This window comes from Nyctereutes procyonoides, unplaced genomic scaffold (genome assembly GCF_905146905.1).
Source record: "Nyctereutes procyonoides isolate TBG_1078 unplaced genomic scaffold, NYPRO_anot_genome, whole genome shotgun sequence".
NCBI lineage: Eukaryota > Metazoa > Chordata > Mammalia > Carnivora > Canidae > Nyctereutes > Nyctereutes procyonoides.
In genome coordinates this window covers 15,280,263-15,300,292 of record NW_026575048.1, presented here as the reverse complement: position 1 = coordinate 15,300,292, position 20,030 = coordinate 15,280,263, and the positions used below count along the sequence as shown (strand labels likewise).

Here is a 20,030-nt window from a genome sequence, read left to right as displayed (position 1 = left end):
GGGCAGGGCCCAAGTTAACCAGAGAGGAGCATGTGCCTCTCAAACCCTCTCTGATACCAACAGTAAACAGGAAGTTCCGTGCTCTTCTGGGGGGCGTCGGGGGTTGGGGGGTGCATCCTGAACTAGGACTCCCAGTAGTAGTCAGTGGTCGGTGCTGGCATTTAGCAGAGGTGCCCCTGGTTTTCCAGCCCCGAGGCCAGAGGAGGCCCCTACACCCATTCCCCTCCCCATGCTGGGGCCCAGACCAGAGAGAGAACCTCAAGTTTGGTTGGCAAGAGGAGGAGCTCTCCTGCAAGCCAAAGAAGAAATTCCCAGCTCACAGCATCAAGACCCAGGGCAGAGAATGGAGCCACAGTCTTTTTCCCCAACCTGGCATCTCTCTGGGAATTGGCTTCTTTCTCTGGCCGACTAGCTTCTCCCCTAAGCCCCCAGCATCTCCCAGCTTCACCTCCCAAGAGGCTCCTCCCTCATCTATGAGTACCAACCTGAAAAATCCCAGAGACAGTTCTCATTGATCCCACTGGGGTCCCACGTCCACCTGTGCGATGTCCCACAGCCTCTTCTAGAGCTATATATTTGGAGAGCTGAGAGGCTCAGTTTACCAAAAGAAAAGGGATATTATTCCCTAGAGGGAAACAATGTGATGGAAGCTATCTACTATGGAAGTAATATTTTATCAAGAGTATGATTGTTGGGGCCCCCTGGGTGGCTCAGTCAGTTAAGCACCTGCCTTCAGCTCGGGTCGTGATCCCGGAGTCCTGGGATTGAGCCCTGTGTCAGGCTCCCTACTTAGTGGGGAGCCAGCTTCTCCTTCTCCCTCCACCCTGCCCCTCCACATGCTCATGCTCACTCACTCTCTCTCTCTCTTTCACTCTCACTCTCTAAAATAAATAAATAAAATCTTTTTTTTTTAAGAATATGATTGTTGTCATTGTCATCAGGATAAGTTGGCCACATTTTTCCAATTCCCATTATCCTTGGGCTCTATTATCATAAACAGTGCCTAAGGCCCCGGGCTCTGGAACTCATACTGCCTGTAATTCAAATTCTGGTTCTAGCACTTTTTTTAGTGTGTGACCTTAGGCAAGCTGCTTAACGTCTCTGTCCTTCCATTTAATGTTTGTGAAAGACTAAATGAGTTGATGCATGTGGAACGTGAAGAAGAGCTCCAGGTACCCGCCAGGTACTGAATAAATATTAATCATTATTACTGTTGGAGAAAAAAAAAGGCAGTGCCAACTGTTTGAGGGGGAATTGGGCATAAAACCAACACTCCCCACTGAGTCTCCAGCTTTCTTCCAGGGAGCACTCACAACCTTGGGAACATGGTTCAGCTGAGACTTCCTGGGAAGTTCACAAGTTCCCAGACAAAGTCTCTCTCCTCCAGAAGCTCGCAGCCACGTCAGGGTGGCACACAACTAAGGACAGTCTTCCCTGCAAGTCGGCTTGTGCTGGATAGAAGAGGGCACAGGGCTCCATGAGAAACCAAGAGGGCGCTGGGTCCAGAGGAAGCTGGCTTGAGTAAACCACACCTGAGCTGTGACCTGAGGATGGGCAAGAGTTTGCCAAGCAGAGGAAGGTGGCAGGGCACAGCGCCAGTAGTCCCAAGCTCTAGAGTCTCAGCTCCAGACCCATGCTTCCCTGCTTCGTGCAGCTGTGGCTGGAGCTCTGCAAGTTCTGTCCTTCTCATCAGCTGGTTCCTATTGGGTCCTGCCAACAGGGGGCTCTAGAAGCAGACTGGCAGGCAGGAGGACAGAAGGGACTTGCTCCTTCTTGTCTGTTCGGTGTCCTGCCAGCCTCTCCCTGGCAAGAGCCAAGCAGCCCAGAAGCATCAGGTGAGGCCTCCAGCTCTCTGTGGCCTCAGAGCAGGTGTTGAGAGGCTGTGTGCAGGAAGCAGCCAAGTAAACCAGTGGGCAGGAAGCATCAGGAAGGTTCCCAGGGAACAACAACAAGGCAGGTGTGCAAATGGCCCTCGTGTCCACCACGTACCAGAGAGGAGCAGCTGGGGACGAGGACCAGAACTGGGGCGGTTCAGAAACAAGACCCCAGGCTCTGGGAGGTACGGCCCAACAGGCAGGGCCTGAGCCAGGGGAGCTTTGGTGCAATGTAGGGAACCAAACCACCCCCACACTCCAACACCCCCTCTGCCTTCCAAGCCCTGGTGGTTTGTTCAGATGTCACCAAAGCCAAACCCAGGGCTAGGACTCTGAACATGGGAGATGAGGGGGTGGGGTGACAACCACATGCCCAGACAATGAGGGAGCTGGTTATTGTCTGAGTGACTTGGAGGTGGCACAGACCAGGTCCCCACCCCTGGATTAAGAGGAAATTCTCTAAGAGCTCCTCTGAGTGATGCACTCTCGATTCTTCAGCATGGGGCATGAGCGTTGTGACTCATTGCGAGAAGTGCAGGTCTGTGTATATGGGGTGGAGGGTGGGGTGCTCTTCAAACAGGCCTGGTAGATTTCCAGGAGCTCGGTCAGTCAATAGCTTATTCGTGGCATCAAGAGCTTGTCTTCAACCCTCTTCTTCACTGCCATGGCTTCAATTTCCACCTTTGCTCTCTAGCCAAGGTTTTTGAGCTCCAAATATGCAAACTCACCCTACTATGTCCACAGGAAGATTCCATGACGTTCCAAAATGAACAAAATTAAAGACTTCCTTTCCTCCAAATCTGTCCCTCTTCCCTATTTCCATGGACCATAACACATTCACCAAGTTTCCCAGGCTCAAAGCCTGAGAGTCATGGTGACATCCCCTTCCTACAACCCAGACCAGGCCAGTCTTCCCCGGCTGTGCGTCTCAGACCCACCCGCACCCCTCACACCTCCTGCTGCCACCCCAGCTTCCTGCAAAGCCACCTGCATCCTCAAACCCTTTCAGCACCAGGAGGCAGGGGCATCTCCCGAGGGCCACTGTCCTCTCCAAAGCTGCAGCTGAGCTCAAGCCCGAATGTTTCCCTTGGACCCCTTTACCTGAGCCAGAGGTCCCACCACCCTTCCCTCCCTGGGTCCTGCATGTGTTCCCTGGGCCACCAGTCAGGCCCTGTCATACTCCTGGAGCAGGCTGGCCTGAGGGCCATCCCTTGCTGGAGTTTGAGGCCAGGGACCCAGACTTCTCTGTTACCCCAAGAGATGGTTGGAATCTCCCCACCTGAGGCTGCACTCAGGGCCACTCCCTGGGCTGTGACAATGAACAGTCATGAGCAGCACCAGCATCAATGAATCCCAGGCAGAGATGGGGCCCCTGGAGCTGGTCTCAGGGTCACCCAGCCTCGTGTATCCCCCTCACAGCCCCCAGGGCCCGAGGGAGGGCTCAGGACATCTCTGGGAGGCCCAGTGACAAATGGCTATCTTTTTTTTTTTTTTAAGATTTTATTTATTTATTCATGAGAAACACACAGAGAGAGAAGCAGAGACACAGGCAGAGGGAGAAACAGGCTCCATGCAGGGAGCCCGATGTGGGACCCAATCCCAGGGCTCCAGGATCACGCTCTGGGCCGAAGGCAGGCACAAAACCGCTGAGCCACCCAGGGATCCCCAAGTGGCTATCTTTCTATTCAGCTCCAGTCTCACTGTCTGTTACTCTGCCTTTTCATCTGACCAGATCACCAGGAATTGCTGATAGACTGATCTGACCGCCCTGAATGGGAAACACTCTAAAGATGCCATTTACTTTTACACTCAGATATATGTCTGTGTGGGACACCTTGGTGGCTCAGTGGTTGAGCATCTGCTTTTGGCTCAGGTCATGATCCCTGGGTCCTGGGATTGAGTTCCGCATGGAGCTCCCTGCAGAGAGGCCTATGTCTCTGCCTCTCTCATGAATAAATAAATAAAATCTAAAAAAAAGAAAAAAGAAATCTATCTTTTCTGTTCTACTTTTGCATTATGTTTTAAAGATAGCTTTGTTTCTGGCCTTCTTTCTGAAGGGCTTGAAAAGGCCTTTGGATCAAAACAATAACATTCTAACTTTTCTTTTATGTGTATAATATCAGATAATTTTCCACCTCTAAAAACTGTATAGCATTTCTGGATCTAAAATGAAAAGCATAGATATACAAATCCAAACCTTATCCCAAGAAAAGATGTTTCCTAAGGGGACATAGAGATGGCTTGCAAAATGTTTTTCTTTAATTTATTTAGCAATTTTAATAGCTCCCAAATGCTTTATACTGACTCCCAAGAGTGTGACAATGAATAGTCATGAGCAGCACCAGGATCAATGAATCCTGATTATATAACAGACCCTGGCCAGGCGGTGGGGAGACAGTGTAAGAGATATTTTAAAGAAATTTCTGAGATTCTTCATTTTACAAAAAGTTTCAATCCAGAGCATGTATAAATGAAGCAAATCAAAAATGATGATGTCAGAGCATCTATATTCCATAGACACTCTGTAGTTCACAAAGGTCACCGTCCATGTCACAGTAGCTTTATGGTTTAGATGTATCTTCCTACACCTAAAACATAGATTTCATTTATAGCAAAAAAATAATGGCAAACAGTAATTCAGGAGGAGGACTATAGCATAGAACAAACAAAGATGATTCAGGAAGAAAGAAGGTGCCTGCTTTTGGATCATCACTTTTCTATACAATCAAGTGGTCCCTCTAGCTTTGCTTGTATTGTAATAAGACCAGAGAATACCCATGAACAATAGGCCAATAATACCAGGCATCCATTAAAAAGAGATGATATAAAAGAGAGATATAAAAAGACTTTTTTATACAAAAAGTCTTAAAAAGTTCTCCCACATTAAGCATTAAGGAATTTTTAGAAAAATCTAGAGTATAGCCCATTGCTATCTTAAAAGGAATAAGGGATGCCTGGGTGGCTTAGCGGTTGAGTGTCTGCCTTCGGCTCAGGGCATGATCCCGGGGTCCAGGATCGAGTCCCGCATTGGGATCCTTACAGGGAGCCTGCTTCTCCCTCTGCCTATATCTCTGCCTCTCTCTCTCTGTGTGTCTCTCATGAATAAATAAATAAAATATTTTTTTAAAAAAGGGGGGATGTGTCAGTTTATGCTTATCTGTGTGCATTGGAGTTATGTCTCAAAGTAATGATCTGCAGGCTTTTGTAATGTATGTTTACCTCCTTCTGTCTTCCTCACTGGTACCCAAGGGCAGGGCTGGACAGTTGTTCTTTCTTCAGTGCACACCTAGGCAGGAACAAAGATTCAAAAACCCTCACTAGCAAAACTTCTTTTGGGCATATTTGCAGAACCAGTTTTTCCTCCCCCAGAGGCAAAATAAGACTGTGTGACTGTGGAAAGTAAGGAAAGAAAATGAGGGCAGGGGCAGGGGGAAGGTGGCCAGGAGCAAAAAGACAGGGAACACAAACGCTAACAAGGAATCACTGACGTGAGAGGGATGAGGAGAGACAGCCCGGAGACCAGGGAGAGGATGACCTCACATCACATGTGGTCTCCTTGGCAACTCTCAAAGTGAGGCCCATCTCAATTGGTCAGCAGTCCTGGGCACTTGTAAGCCTCACGAATAGAGGAGGGATGCACAGTCAGGACGGGCCAGATTACGCTGCAGTAACAAACATCACCCAACCTCAGTGGTTTAAATAACAAAAGTTAATTTTGCTCACACTCCATGCCCAGGTAGGGTTGGCTGTGGGCTGGCCCTGCAGCATCCCATCGTTGTATCAGGACCCAGGCTAACAGAGCAGCCATGAGAACACTGCCAGCCACCAAAGCAGAGGGAAATGGAAAATGCAGGAAATTGTGCACTGGCTCTTGAAGCCTCACCCTAGCAGTAGCGTTCGTCATTTCAACTCACATTTTATAGACCAAATCAAGTCCTGGGGTTACATCTAAACTCCAAGGGGACAGGGAACTCTACAATCTTACCGTGTGGTCAGAAGTAGAGCTAGAGGATAGTGAACAGTATGAATGATCACCACGGGGCACGCCTGGGTGGCTCGGTGGCTGAGCGCCTGCCTTTGGCTCAGGGTGCGATCTTGGGGTCCTGGGATCAAGTCCTGCATTGGGCTCCCTGCATGGAGCCTGCTTCTCCCTCTGCCTGTGTCTCTGCCTCTCTGTGCGTGTGTCTCTAATGAATAAATAAATAAAATATTAAAAAAAAAGAATGACCACCACAGTAGAGGACTCAGACTTCTGGTCTGGGGACAGAGATATGAAAAGAGAACTGCTTCCCCTCAACAGGTAGAATTGAACAGGTTGTGATTACTCTAACAAGCAAAGAAAGCAGCATGGACTCTACCATGGTTTATGTGCACGTGCAGAAGCTTTCTGGAAGTAAGCAAGGAAACTTTTTGCACTGGAAATGGGGAGTGTGGAGTAAGAAATGTTGCCTTTTTACTTATATCCTTTGTAGTGTGAAAATCTAACCATGACATTCATTTGTATGAATTGATTTATGAAACTCAGTTTCCACTATTCTAAGTATTCAGCACAAGACAGTGTAATTGGTCAAAAGGAAGTCCAAAGAATTGATTGCTTATAACTGGGAATAGCCAGGCTCTGACCCAAACAGAAACATCCAGATGTTGTTGGGTGGACCTAGGGTTAAAGAACACTGCCCTTCCCCCAGGAACCCAGCCAGCACCTGCCCCACACATTTCCTGGAATTTATTGCTTCTCTAGAAGAAACAGTGAGGACTCTGACCTGGTCCCCAAGACTCAGAACAGTTTTTTTCCAATCCAAAGGCCAGCATCATGACATTTACTATGTCATCTCTGATTATAGAAGATAAGTAACAATGGAAATCATGGTCTTGACTTGGAGCAAGGAAGTCCAATATACTAATTTCTTAATAAATCTCAGATTTCCATCAAGGATCACTTCCCACTACTATTCCGGGACCCAGGAGATGGGGTCTGGGGCAAAACAGGAGCTCAAGGAGGATGTCCTGGGAAATTGCAAAGAGCAGGAAGCTGTCCTCTCAGAGCCTGGCCTTGGGGACCCTTTGCACCATCACAAAAGGGCTGTGAGCCCAAAGGCAGTTGGTTATGGGAAGGATGAGAAGACTGAGTCACAAACTGAGACACAGCCTAACTGGAGGGCATGACCCAAGGCCAAGCCTGTGATGGTTCAGCTCCCCTCTCTGTTTCCCACCCCTAGGCATGCATCCACTGCCAGCTGGACGTGATTGCTCAAGGCTTGGGAGATGTCCCCCCTCCTTAGAGAACCTTCTCAGGATATGGTCTGGGAGCCCAGGGCAGACCAGGCATGATGGGGAAAAAAGTCATGCAAGCAAATCCTAAAAAATATAACTGTGATGCATTCCCTCATTGTTCAATGTGTACTGGGGGACAGCACAGATAAAGAGTTCACAGTTCAGAAGGGAGGTATAACAAAAAATAAATATTAGGTCTTTGTCCCCAGTTCCTTGCACACAGCTCCCAAAGCATTAGAATCTCTGGAGTGGGGATCCCTGGGTGGCGCAGCGCTTTGGTGCCTGCCTTTGGCCCAGGGCGCGATCCTGGAGACCTGGGATCGAGTCCCACATCGGGTTCCCGGTGCGTGGAGCCTGCTTGTGTCTCTGACTCTGTCTCTCTCTCTCTCTCTGTGACTATCATAAATAAAAAAAAAATTAGAATCTCTGGAGTGATGGTTGTCTTTTGTATGCTATTGAAGAGGACTAATGGATAGGGGCCTCAGACAGCTTCTAGATGGGGGCTGTTTTCCAGAAAATCCAAGACAGATGAACGGTTGAAACTTTCTGCCCTACCCCCACCTCTGACCTCTGGGCAGGGCCAAGGGGCTGGAGATTGAATTCAATCACCATGGCCAACGATTAATCCACCTACATAAATGGAACTTCCATAAAAACTTCTAAAGGACAGATTGCAGAGAGTTTCCAGGTTGAGTGGACACATCAAGGCGCCAGGAGGGTGACACAGCCAAAGGGAGCATAGCATGGAAGCTCCACACCCCTTCCGCTGTGCCTTCCCCCGTGCATCTCTTCCACTGGCCTGCTCCCCTGTTGTATCTTTCGTAATGAACTGGCAATAGCAAGTAAGGAAAGTGTTTTTCCAGAGTCCTGAGTCATTCTAGCAAGTGACTGACCATGGAGGGAGGGGCTGTCACCAAGCTGGGCAGAAGCGCAGGTGATCAAGGGACCCGATGTTGAGACCGATGTTCTGCACCTGGTGCCTGAGTCCTTTAGCTTTGGGGGCCTGTATTACCTCAGATAGTGCAGAACTGAACGGAATCACTGGACACCCGTTTGGTGTTGGGAAAAATGGAGAAGTGGTTGATGTGAGAACAAAACTTAACAGAAAGAGCTTGTGGGAGTCTCTTCCATATCCGGGCAGTAAAATGAAAGCCATACGTAGGTCTCTTGGCCCAGCTATGGGAGGGGAGGGGCTGAGCAGAGTCCCTGCCCCTCCTCTTTTGGATGCCCTCCCTTCCCTGAAGGACTCAGAAGCTGCACCCCCAGCCTTTCCAAGCGCTGCCGTCATCCTTCCTGTCCCGTATTTTCACCTGGGCAGCAAGATTTCTCTGCCCTCTTGCCTCTCTTTAGTCCTACAGCCACATTGGCCTGCTGAGGTCGGTTCTAACTTTTCATCCTTTCTTCTAGAATTTTGACTGTCCTCCCTTTCACCCAAAGCCAATAGAATCCCTCCCTCCCAGGGATCCATCTCTTGCTTCTTTCTCTGTTCAAGCTGGTTGGCAGCTTTAAATAGGAACTAAAGTAGCACGTCTTCCTGAGGAAGTTTTTTCAGACTTAGAGCTTTTCCATTTGCAAGAAACAAGAACTCACTCCAACTCACCTGAGCCAAAATTGGAAATTTATTACAAGGTATCAAGTTGTCCTAGACAATCAAAAAGCAGGTAGGGCAGTCAGGTGGCAGCTGGGCCCTGGAAGGACAGAGGCCAGAACTGGAAAGCAGCCAAGGATGGAGGCTGTCGCCTGCTCAGATCATTCCTCCAGCTCGTGGGGATCATATAATTTCTCAACACCATTTCATTATATATCTCCATTCCTCTCTCCACAGGCACTTTCTCTACTCTGCCCAGATTATGGAAGATGGTCCCACACAGATCCCAGAATTTACCTTTCTCAGGTCAGGCAACCATCAGAATTCTAACTCCAAAATCTCCAAGGAAGGGAACGTATTTCATGCTGCCCACCTGGAATATCAAATAGCTATACCCGGAGAGGCAGCCCTGCGATACCAGTGTGGCTATGAGATCCCCTTGCATTGGAGGAGCAGTTCTTAGAGAAAGGGGGATGCTTTCCTGGTTGGATACCCCCAAAACTTCGCGATAGCTGTATTTAGCATCCCAGTCGCTTATTGGAATTATGCGTAGTCAACCTACAGAAAAGCTGGCAAGACCACTTGCGTGGGGGTAGAGGTGTTGCAGCAAGGAGGGCAGTGCACACCTGTCCACTCCTTTAGTCAACGTTTTTAATGGCTGGAGCAACTTCCAGGAGCAGCTGGAGGTACATGGTGGCCATCTGCAACCACTTGGGCTGGCACTGGAAGTGGACAAGCAGAAAATAGACCGGGATGCCACTGAGCAGGAACAGGAAGATGTATAGGAACTCAATCTGGGGGTGGTCGATGATGGGTGCCAGCACCAGGTAGAGAGAAGCAAGGAGCATGATGACAGGGATGACGGTGGGGACCTGCCAAGGACACAGAGACCTGAATGATGGAGAGGTACTGGACATGGTGTATGGCCCCTGGGCTCTGTCCCTCCTGCCTGCCTGCCTGTTGTTTCCACCTGCCACCAGTTCCCCTCTTCCAGTCCCTGCCATCATAGCTTGGCTAGCCAGAAAAGCCACCTGCCAGGTTTCAGGGGGCCATCCAAGGAGCAGGAGCTTTGGGAACCAGCTTGACCTCCTCTGTGAGAGGAGATCCTTGTGAATCCTACTGTGTGTGAGCATCCTCTCAGCATGTGTCTCCTGCTATTCTCCCTCAGGGTCCTCCAGAGAAGTGAATCACCAATAAGCAGAATCGATGCCTTGTGATCCAGCTGTCCCTCACCCGCCAGGAAATACAGAAATTTTCTAGCAAATATGACAGTGGCCACCTCTTACATTCTTTCTCTAGGCCCCATAGGAGGCTGTGATCCAATAATCTGCCTCATGCAACAGTCTAGGGTTGAAAAAAGCCCAATGTTTATTCCAAAGTCTACCTTGTAAGGTCGAGGAAGATTCTTCTTCTTCATCCGCAAGTACAAGAGACAGCTAATGGTAGTTCCATAGGTGATCCAGCCAAGAAAGCTAAAAGGCAAAAAGAAGCCGCTCACTACCGGGCCCTGCCCGGGGTGGGCCTAGCAGATGCAAACCTGGGGCAGAAGTACAAGCCCATCAGGGGCCTTTCAGTCACCTGCAGGTGCCCTTGTCCATGCAGACTAAGGAAAGAAGATGGCAAGGCTGGAGTTCCAAGGACAAGAATGCCCTGGAGGGTATTCCTGCCTCCTTCATCTTCAGTCACAAAGTGACATGTACACAAGCCCAGACACCCACTTAGCTTCAGATCAGGCCTTCTTTGACTGTCCCTGGCTGAACAGAAGAGGACAGTTTTCAAAGGAAGGGAGGAGCATCTGCTTGTCCAGAAAAAAGAGTGATGGAATCTCAAGAAAGTCTGTGCTCTCCTCAGGGACCAGCGCATTCACAGCAGGTCCTCCTACCTTAAAGTTGGTGACAGGGTAGGCTGTTGAGCACCCAGACAATCCCCTGGCCTCTGCCTTCTCCAGTGTAGGTAGTGGAGTGACTGATTTAGGTCTGATGAAAGCTTCATCGACCTTGGAGTCAGGGTCCAGACCAGGCCATCTCTTGAGGTGGTCAAGACCAGGAGACATTGTGTTCTCATGGGGATGGATCATCCCAACATTCTCACTCATTCTCAGTCACATTCCCCAATCTCAGCCTAAAGAAACCCTGGGCTCACCGTGGGTTTGATTTTATTCTCACCATGTAATGATTTTATCCTTTCTCATGGGAAAAAGACAACAAGAAAAACCAGGTCTATTACTTAATGTTCTGAAGAAAGTCACATCAAGCACCACATATCCTGTTCCAGAAGATTAGTTATACTTATGACAACAAGGAAGAGAGCACACGATGCGTGAAAAATTACTCTGAGAACTCCCTCTGCACCCCGACACTCACTAGCCTGTTAGTATGAGGACATGCCCGCTGAACCTGCTTCAGATGAGGTCATAAAATTATGGCTGGATGGCACAATAGCCTATCATTTCTACCCCAGGGAAGGTAATAAAGGGGATCAGAACATCTCCCCACTTCAAGGCAATCACTGATTATACCTTCCCAACTTGCTTGTGGGTCTGCCTTGAGTTTGCTAGAGATATGCTGGGTCAGGGTCCTGAGCACAGATCGGACTACAAAGGGAAGATCACAGCACAGCCGAGGGCTACAAGTAGTGGTGAGTAAAACCCAAAGATGGATTTAACACGACCCCAGCGACAGAATAATGGAACAAGGTGGAATAAAACATGACAAAGATAACACAAGCCTTTTACTTGTCTGCCTCTTGGTCAAACATTTGTCTCATTGAATTTTTGGAAACAGGGCAAGAGAGGAGGGAGCTACATTTAATTTTGGAAATATAACTGGGAGAGAATGGCTGAAATGTGTGTGCATGTGCTGGAACCCCGAGCTCAGGCTTCTAGAAGAGTGCATGCACATATGCACGTATATATATAGGCATATATGTCATAATTACATGTAGGGGCTTCCAGAAGTGTGCACGCATGTGTTTATATACATACATGATTGTGCATGAATGTGCACACAGAGGGGACTTCTATATACATGTATGAGTGTATGTGAGTATGCACACCAAGGGGCCCTGAGATACCCACCATGGGAGGACAGTCTCACTTGCCTCAAGAAGTTCACGATGGTGCTGAAGTTTCCTGGGATGATCAGGACCAGAGCCACTGCGGCGGTAAACATCAGGGCCGGAGTTGGTGTGAGGCGATGCACATGAACCATAGACAGAAGTTGGGGCTGGGAGCAAAGCCGGGAGTCAGGCAGCCCTCCAAGGCAGCCACGGCAGGTATCGGCTCTGGAAAGCTCCCAGTCCTCCTCCCCCACCAAACTCTCTCTGGATACCAGCAGGCCCAACTTCATGGTCCCCAGTCTACACAGCTTCCTGATCTAGGCCTCACTTGGAGTGACACCAGGCCCGGGGTGCAGTGTGGGGGGCCTGTCTCTCCAAGGCAGCCAAGACCCAAATAGCTTAAGATGTGGGCTGGAGTGTAGAGAGCTGAAGCAGGGCCCTGGCCAGGTGGTTCATCTTCTTATTGGTCATCCCCAAGACAGGAAGAGGGACCAAGGGAGGGAAGACAGAAGAGTAGGGAGGAGAGGGGAGGACAGTTAGGGACGGAGCATGGAGTGGGATTGCGGGTTATTGTGGTAGATTGTATTATTACTCAGCAAATAGGCTCCATCTCCCACCTCTGTAGGGGAAAGAGTTCCTCATCCATTGACGCTGGGCTTGGCCAATGAAAGGTGAGCAGGAGTAACACAGCAGAGGCTCAAAATACGCTTTGGCTTGGTCTCTTGAACCCCTGCCACCTGCTCCAGGCAAAAATATGCTTTGGCCTGGGTCCCTGGTACAAGAACAGCCTCACAGTGCCAAACGAGAAAATCTAAACAACAACCCCAGCCTGAAGCAGAGCCACAGTGGCCCCAGGGACTGATGAGCAACATGAAATGTTTGCTGTCATAAGCCCCTGAGATCTGGGAGCTATCTTTTATTGAGCATCATTACTGCAAAAGCTACCAAAGGGACAGAGTCCCTGGGGGAATGGCCTGAGCGTACACATTGGCTCTGCTCCTGTGGCTCTGCCCTGCTGGCCCCACACCTCTGGAGTACACCAACAACTCCATCACCTACAGGCTCCACAGTGTGACCCAGTATGGTGATCTCCCAAAACCTGAAGTCAAAGGACTGGAATTGAGATCGGAGATGTGTGGGATGCTTTAATCCCATTCTTAGAGAGAAGAGGGCTATGTCCTGTAGGGGAAGTCCTGGGGGCGGGGTGGGGGGGGTTGCTAAGAACTAAGCTCAAGCAGGAGAAAGCTTAGCCTTTGCAGCCCTTCCAATGCCCTCCTGCAGCCCCACCACCTTGCCCGGCCCGGACCCCATCTCTCACCATGTGGCCTTCTCTTGCAGCCACATAGCACACACGGCTTCCACCGAAGAATGTCCCATTGGTAGAGCCAAGTGTCGAGAGGGTGACAGCCAAGGGTACTATCCAGGCCCAGTCCCCCAGCACCTGGTTCCTAGGACAGTAGAGGAATCAAGGGAAGAAACTCCAGCAGCAAACTGGAAGGCAACCACAAGGAAAAAGAGCAAGCAAAACCACTAGTGGCACGTTGAAACCCACACATGGCACTGTCCTTCCCCAACCTGGATTGTCTGCCCGGGGCCAGGGAACCCGTCACTTGACTCACTCACCCCCAGCTCACGGCCATAGCATCAGAGGAAAGGAGCTCATTGGGTGACAACACTAGCAGGTAACTGATGTTGACCAGGAGGTACAGGCTGGTGACCAGAGGGATGGCGATCATCAGCGCCCACACCAGGTTTTGCTGCAGAGAGCCGGGAGAAAGGCCACATGTTAGCTGATGAGTTCCTTCTCAGGCCCCCAGAACGAGCTGGTCAGTGCAGTGCTGAGCTCATCCTGGCCACAGGGAACATGCCAGGCCCTGGGGACCACTCGGGCTGTGTGCTCACAGTCCCATGCCATGGACGCACAAACAGCGGGTATGCTAGGAGGCCATGAGGGACACTAGGCAGTCACAGCAGTGGAGGGACACAGGAGCTGTGCCCAAAACTTCCAGAATGAGTAGGGCCTTATACTGGGCTCTCCTTGAAGAATGAAAGAGATTCAGGCAGGTGGGAATGGGAGGTATTCCCAGGAGGGGCAACCGTGAGAACAGAGGCACAGAGAAAGGACAAGAAAGCTAAAGGTCTTCATTCCTGGCTGTTTATTGAACTTTGCAACTGGAATATTCCAAGACCACCATGCCAACCCTGCCTAGTTTCCCGGGTCTCCAGGACTCAGACCCAGACTGAGGGCCACGACTCCCAGGGGTTCCACCCTGCCCCCCCAGTCTCCTCACCTGGAAATTGGGGGTCACTGGGGATCTGTAAAGTGGTACTTCCCACTGCTCTGCCCCTCTGCAAGGGGTGAGGGTCAGCAACGAGGAGGGGAAAGGAAGGGCTTGGACACAGTGGCTGTGGGCACTCGGAGAAGTCTGTACTATTGGAGCCTCAGTGCCAGTCTGACCCATGGGCTCCCAATGAAGGTACCGAGGGACGCCTGAGTGGCTCAGTAAGTTAAGTGTCCGACTTTCAGTTTCAGCTCAGGTCATGATCTCAGGGTCATGAGATCGAGCCCTGTGTCGGGCTCTGCGCTCAGTGCAGAATCTGTTTGAGATTCTCTCCCGCTACTCTGCCCCTCCTGCTTGTGTTCATTCTCTAACTCTCTCTTTCAAATAAACGAATAAATATTTAAAAAAAAAAGGTACTGAGCATCCATTCAATAAGAATGGAATAATCCATGAAAACTGGGTAAATCAGGGTAAATCAGAGTGTATTCCCTCCTGCTTCACACCCTCAGCCCAGGATGTCATTCTGGAGCCAGAGGCAAATAGAAAGAAGGGGTCTCCCCAGGACCCAGAGAACTCTACTCAACATTCCCCAGGCGTGGGCCACCCTGGATAGACATCTTTAGACTCCAAGGTAGAGCCCACTTCGAAGTAGGAGAAGCATGTCTACAATACCCCCAGCTTCATCTTTCTCTAGATGTCCTTTAGCTTACCTTGTGAGGGGCAGACGAACACTGATGAGGCCAGAGCCTCTCCCCTCTGTACTCAAAGGGACACCAGAACCTGGCATTTCTGTTACTGACACAGTGTAACACGAAACGAAACAGAGATGAGGTCATTCCGCACCAAGAGGCAGGGAGGTCCAGCACAGAGCTGCCCCAGGAGGCCTGTACCACAGTCCCACTCAGACCTCCCTGCCCACCACGAGGTAGGGCCCTCTCCCATTTAAGCACCTGCCCTGGTTAGCGTATCTTCTACCCTCAACATTTTTTTTTAATTTTTTTTTAAATTTTTTTTAATTTATTTATGATAGTCACAGAGAGAGAGAGAGAGGCAGAGACACAGGCAGAGGGAGAAGCAGGCTCCATGCGCCGGGAGCCCGACATGGGATTCGATCCTGGGTCTCCAGGATCGCGCCCTGGGCCAAAGGCAGGCGCCAAACTGCTGCGCCACCCAGGGATCCCTACCCTCAACATTATATAAAAACCAATTTCCAGGGCACCTGGAGGCTCAGTCGATCAAGCGTCTGCCCAGAGTCCTGGATCATGCCCCACATCAGGCTCCCTGTTCCTCTGCCCCTCCCCACCCCTGCTCATTCTCTCTCTCTGTCTCAAAAAAGTAAATAAAATCTTTTAAAAAATAAAAAAATTGGGATGCCTGGGTGGCTCAGTGGTTGAGCGTCTGCCTTTGGCTCAGGTCATGATTCTTGGGTCCTGGGATCGAGCCCCACATCGGGCTCCCCATAGGGAGCCTGCTTCTCCCTCTGCCTTTGTCTCTGCCTCTCTCTTTCTCTGTGTCTCTCATGAATAAATAAAATCTTTTTTAAAAATAATTAAAATTTAAAAATTTTAAAAATGAAAAGCAATTTCCAGAGCTCTCTGCCAGGGCTAAGATCTCCCCACAGAAAACTCTGGAGGTGGGCATGGGGGCACGGAGGACAGAGTAGTGATCTCAGGGCCCATCCTCCATAAACACGCCCTGCATTTGAGACTTTCCAGGTCTCCGGCTTCCTGTCCACACTGCTTCCACGTGGCTGTTTGGCCACAAACCTCAACAGCCCTCAAGGCTCCCCTCTAGCTCTGCACATGCAGGAGGCCTGCTTGACTGCCCTGCCTCATGGGGATCTCTTCTTTCTGAGTTCCAGCAGCAAGTGGAGGCAGCGCCCCAGCAAGCCTTATGATATCCAAGCTTCTGTCCCACCCTATCCTGTCCTCTAAGGGCAGGAGCCAGGTACGGTGACCAATTCAACCCAGTTTGCCTAAGACTTTCCTGCTTTCAGCACCGAAGTCTGGCATCCCTGAGAACTCCTCAGTCCCGGGGAACCAGGATGGCTGGTCAGCAGCCCTAGCAGGTCATGTGACAAACATGTGCAAGTGAAGCCAATAGGACAGCAATGGCTTCTCACATAAAATGGGTCCTTCCGGGGTGCATGGATGGTTCAGTGGTTGAGTGTCTGCCTTTGACCCAGGTCGTGATCCTGAGGTCCTGGGATCGAGTCCCACATTGGGCTCCCCACAGAGAGCCTGCTTCTCCCTCTGCCTATGTCTCTGCCTCTCTCTGTGTGTCTCTCATGCATAAGTAAATAAAATCTTTTTTTTTTTTTTAATGGCTCCTTTCAGGTCCCCTCCGGCTCTCAAATCTGGGGACCTGGAAGCAAAGGAATTGCCTCCACCAAATGGTCATGGCCACAAATTTCTCATCTTCCCAGTCCTGAAAATGAGTCCTGCCTGGGTCCAGAAGAGGCCACTTATAGCAAAGATGGGCCAGTGAAGCAGAATCCTGGGTTGCCCCTCCTGAGGGCCCCATGATGGAGAGCCCTCAGCAGGCAAGCACCCACCATGAGTGACCCAGCCATCTGCCAAGTCACAGGGAAGGGGATCTCATATGCTTTTGAACTTGACATATCTTGGACAGCCCACCTGCCAGCTAAGCCCCAAGGTGCACCACAAGAACAGTGAGATTTCCTGGTTTCTTTCCTGAATACCTTAACTCTTTACTCAAATCCCAGGGCACATGGGCCCAAACCTGGCCCAGGTTTGGCATAGGTTCTGCAGTTTCTTGAAAAAAAGTGTGAAACCGAGATATACTTAACATGTGCTTCAGAGAACAGAGAGCCAACATTTCAAATGCCCAGCATTCAGAGGCACGGCTTTGTTTTTGCTTTGAAACCCATATTTGTAAAAAATGCTCTACATACAGCTGAGTTCAGCAAACCACAACCTGTGGACCAAATCTAGCCTGCTGCTTGTTAATAAACGTTTACGGGAGCACAGCCACACTCATTTGTTTACCTATAACTTTTTCATGCTCCAACAGAGTTGAGTAGTCTTGACAAAGTCCTCATGGCCCACAAAACCTAAAATATTAACTCTCTGGTCCTTTACAGAAAAAGTCGGCTAATCCACGCTATGTGGTGTGGGAGCTTGTCTCACTCATCTTTGGGCCCCTTGCTCTTTCCTGGGATCAGCTCTGAGCCCTGGGCCTGGGTTCCGAAGGAGAGTAGTCTACACCTGTGAACCGAATGAGCCAGTTGGTGTCCCCACCCTGTAGCCCCTACCCTGCCCCAGAGCCAACCTGAGCACACACTAACCATTCACCTGAACTGACAGCTGTTGATGGCACTCCATCCACAATGATTATGCCATTTGATACCTTAAAGCCTCATCAGGTAAATGGAGCAGCTAATTATGATCCCGTTTCACAGGTAAGGAACTGAAGCCCAAGAATTTACATACCAGAATAAAAACTTGGTCCCAGGACTCTTGGCCCTCACTCATCTCTCTCTGCTCTTGGACTTCGGTCTCCAAGCTCCTTTTTTCCTCCCAAATTCTCCCAAACCTCACCCCCACTCCCCAGGGAGCCTTTATTGAGAGCTGAGACGTGTAATGACCCCTGAGCCAGCCCTGAAAATGTGGAGGAAAAGACTCAGTTCTCATTCTCTGAGAATTAAAGACGCTTGCAGGAAATAACAGAAAACAAGTAGCAAGCTAAGCAAATATATTTACAGCAAAGGGTTAATTTCCATAGTAACTCAAAAGTCCACATGTTCAACTATCAGGACAGATAACAAGCTGAGTCACCAAGCATGGCCTCTCGCTGGTGGTATGACCTCAGAATCACTTCCCCCTTTCTACATCTCATGTGAAAAATAGAGGGGGACTGTACCTACCTCACAGGGCAAATGAGACCCTGGGTGTGATCCGATAAAATTCTGTGCCCACTTGAGAAGTTATGATTCATATAATTCCACAAACAAATTAAGCTAGACAGTGGGCTGGCATGCATGACTGCAAAAAGGGAGCCCCCACTTTCAGCTGATTTCTCAAGGTTTTAGCTCAAATAACAGTAATTGGAATTGCTGATGTTTGGAGATTTCACCCTCTGAAGAAGGATCATGGACTCACCTTTGGATTCTTGAGCTCCTCCAATACATAGTTGACATTATTCCAGCCATCAAAGGACCACAGGCCCTGGTAGAAGGCCATGCCGATGCGCCCGGCCTGCTGCGTGGTATTGTGGAAGGCAAACAGAAAGGCTTCCGTGTAGCCACGGCCCTGGCCCAGCACCACAGCCCCACCCCCCACGATGACCAGCAACGAGAATACTTTGGCAACCGTGCACACATTCATCAGCATGGTGGCCAGCCGCGAGCTCCAGCAGTTGACCAACATCAGCAGCAGGATGCAGATGGCAGCCACAGCCTTGAGCACGGCTTGGGGCATCGAGGAGCAGCCCGGGTAAAAGGGAGCCACTGCATACTCAGCAAAGCTCAGAGAGACAGCGGCAATGGCGGCTGGCCTGACCAACAGCACAAATGTGTAGATAACCAGGAAGGCTGGCAAGGAACCAAAGATTTGCAAGATATAGGCATACTCCCCGCCGGATTTGGGAACCAGGGCCCCCAGCTCAGCATAGCACAGGGCACCCATCATGGCCAGGAGACCACAGACTGCCCAGACCACGAGACTGGCCCCAGGACTGCCCACATAGACCAAGACCCCTTGTGGGGACATGAAGATGCCAGAGCCGATCATACAGCCAGCAATCAGGGACACAGCACTCCACAAGCCAATCTCCCTCCTCAGCCTTAGCCCCCCACCGTCTGGCTCCCATCCTGCCACCCCCTCACCACCATCTCTTTCCTGACTTCTCTCCATCTCAGGACTTCAATAGCTGTTGTGTCTAGTTGAGCAGAAGCAGATGCTCTGATAGGTAATTGTCTTGTGGGCTTCCTGCAGGAGTTAATGATTACACAATGCTTGGGGAAGGCTGAACCACAGACCAGACAATCAAGGCACGGCATTTAGAAGGGACTGAGCCTTCACTGATCTACCCGTCCCTGTCTGACTCACACTCCAGCATAGGCAATTTGCAGGAGCTATTTGCCAATGTAACCCAGGAAAGATCAAGAAAAGGAGAGAGGGATTTAGTAGAAATCCCTGCTGCTGCCCAATTCCACAACACTGTGTGTGGAATAACAGTTGGATGAGTGCTCTGTGCCAACAGTAAGAATGCTGAAAAACTGCACATCAGGAACCTAAAAAAAAAAAAAAATCTCTGCAGTAGTTTATTAGCCAAGCAATACAACCTCTATTTTATGAAGATTCCAATTAAAGTTTCATGAATCCTAAAAATAAAACAAAATTGCATGAATCCTGTTTTAAGAAAGAACTAAGATGGGATCCCTCGGTGGCGCAGCGGTTTAGCGCCTGCCTTTGGCCCAGGGTGTGATCCTGGAGACCCAGGATCGAATCCCACGTTGGGCTCCTGGTGCATGGAGCCAGCTTCTCCCTCTGCCTATGTCTCTGCCTCTCTCCCTCTCTCTCTCTGTGACTATCATAAATAAATAAAAATTAAAAAAAAAGAAAGAACTAAGATGATCAAAGAAGCGGATTCACATAGTGCAGAACAGAGTCTGTGCCCCTAGCAGGAAGGGAGCAGGTGGTTAAAAGTGAAGTAGAAGGTCTGGAATGGGATCCTGCGTTCAAATCCCAGCTCTAGTCCCTCACAGTTGTATGAACTCAGATGAGGTCTCTGAATCTCACCCTACTCATCTGTCAATTAATCACAGTATCCACCACACAGGGTTACTCTAAGGATTAAATAGCATAGTCCATTCAAAGTAGCTCGAATAGTAGATGAAATATAGCAGCAGGCTTTCCTTAAATGTTACTCATTACTATGTGGCAAAGAGTATCATTAGTTCCCTAGTTTCAAATATATATATATATTAATATA

General features: G+C 49.7%; 1 protein-coding gene across 1 annotated transcript; it reads right to left on the bottom strand.

The window, feature by feature from the left end:
- Positions 1-9,153: 9,153 nt before the first annotated feature.
- On the bottom strand, positions 9,154-18,949 carry LOC129511165 (b(0,+)-type amino acid transporter 1-like). The gene is made up of 6 exons (XM_055327699.1): positions 18,197-18,949; positions 13,417-13,550; positions 13,112-13,241; positions 11,836-11,960; positions 10,121-10,208; positions 9,154-9,608 (listed from the first exon to the last, which is right to left on the bottom strand). The coding sequence occupies exons 1-6, from the start codon at positions 18,947-18,949 to the stop codon at positions 9,375-9,377; spliced, it is 1,464 nt and encodes a 487-aa protein (XP_055183674.1). The 3' UTR covers positions 9,154-9,374.
- Between the last annotated feature and the right edge of the window lie 1,081 nt (positions 18,950-20,030).

What these genes read in the sequence shown, in the direction of transcription:
- LOC129511165 (XM_055327699.1), bottom strand. Translation starts at nt 18,949, where the DNA reads ATGGAGAGAAGTCAGGAAAGAGATGGTGGTGAGGGGGTGGCAGGATGG. An exon ending in AGGAGCTCAAGAATCCAAAG is followed by an intron (nt 13,551 to 18,196) that starts GTGAGTCCATGA and finishes GGCTCTCTGCAG; the next exon opens with CAAAACCTGGTGTGGGCGCT. An exon ending in CTGCAAGAGAAGGCCACATG is followed by an intron (nt 11,961 to 13,111) that starts GTGAGAGATGGG and finishes CTTTGCTCCCAG; the next exon opens with CCCCAACTTCTGTCTATGGT.